This window comes from Eutrema salsugineum, unplaced genomic scaffold, assembly GCF_000478725.1.
Source record: "Eutrema salsugineum unplaced genomic scaffold, Eutsalg1_0 scaffold_11, whole genome shotgun sequence".
Taxonomy (NCBI): Eukaryota; Viridiplantae; Streptophyta; class Magnoliopsida; order Brassicales; family Brassicaceae; genus Eutrema; species Eutrema salsugineum.
Genome location: NW_006256901.1, coordinates 929045 through 930265, shown reverse-complemented (window position 1 = coordinate 930265; position 1221 = coordinate 929045). Strand labels below are relative to the sequence as shown.

Below are 1221 nucleotides of genomic sequence, written 5' to 3'. Positions count from 1 at the left end.
GATAGATTTAAAAGATTTTGGTTAAATTTAAAAGTTATGAGATTATTCAAACCTTCAAGAGATTTCAAGAGATTTTTTTTGTTTTGTAAAATTTACAGAGAGTTTGGTAGTTTTAAAAAATTTATAAAATATTTTTACTATGACAGATTTTGAGAATCTAAGGCATATATGTAGTATTTTGAAAATTCTGATTTGTGAGTTAAATTGAAAAGAATCTTTATCCCAATAACACTAAATTATAATAGAATTATAAAATCACTAAAATATAAACCTTTTGAATAACAATAAATTTTGATTAGATTATAAAATTTATCAAACCAATAACAATGAATTTTTAAAAAATGTTATAATCTGTTTACGAATAACAGTAGAATCTATTTTATAATGTACAAATCCACAAACCAATAACCATTAAATCTTAAACTCGAAGTCAACCTCATAATTTAGTTCATACCTTGGTCTGAAAATCTGAAGTAAACTCATAAACTCAGAGATAATAAAAGAGCCTTAACTTACCTAGTAACAAACAGTCTGTGATTCACATTTACAAAGTGGAAAAGAGATACTGATCAGCTCTTCAAACGCTGTTACTACTCACTCACTCACTGCAACTAATTAAACATGCGAGATCAAAAGCACCGGACTGGCTTTTATCGTTCTGTTTACGCGTTTATGGACTCGCTTTACAACATAACATCAAAGCTGCATTATAGGAAAGAAAAAAAACCAAAAAAAAAAACTGGAACAAAGCTTACTCTTGTTGATGATGATGATGATGATTAGGCGTTTGGGGTTTCAGCTTCAGGGTGGTAATAAAGCATTTCGTTCCACATCATCTCTCTGATCATTCGTTCCTCCATGTTCTCGTCTATGTCAAGAGAGATGGGGACATGTGCAGGCGGATTTGATCCAGGATCAAACAGTCCGGCCATGTAAGGGTGTAACAGCGCATCAGTTACAGAGATTCTCTTGGTTGGATCAAACACGAGCATCCTCTGTAACAAATCTATAGCTAGAGGATTGGCTTGCGGGTAGAGATTTGATAGATGCGTACCCCTCGAGAAAGGAAGAGACTTTATAAATCTCCGAGCTTTTGGGTTGTCTATGAACCTGATATCTGACTCTGTTGGCTACCAACGACATTAATGATCAGCTTAAGCTGGTTGAGACATTCAGTTCCCGGGAAAATCGGTTTTCTGCCAAGAATCTCTGCGAATATGC

The 1221-nt window shown here is 33.7% G+C and overlaps 1 protein-coding gene across 1 annotated transcript in view; it reads right to left on the bottom strand.

The window, feature by feature from the left end:
- Positions 1-491: 491 nt before the first annotated feature.
- The window catches only part of LOC18026350 (mitogen-activated protein kinase 7), a 2145-nt gene continuing 1415 nt past the window's right edge, over positions 492-1221 (bottom strand). Inside the window, 2 exon segments of the mRNA XM_006409126.2 lie at positions 492-1126; positions 1129-1218. Of these exon segments, the coding sequence (XP_006409189.2) occupies positions 780-1126; positions 1129-1218 (437 nt within the window). The 3' untranslated portion in view covers positions 492-779.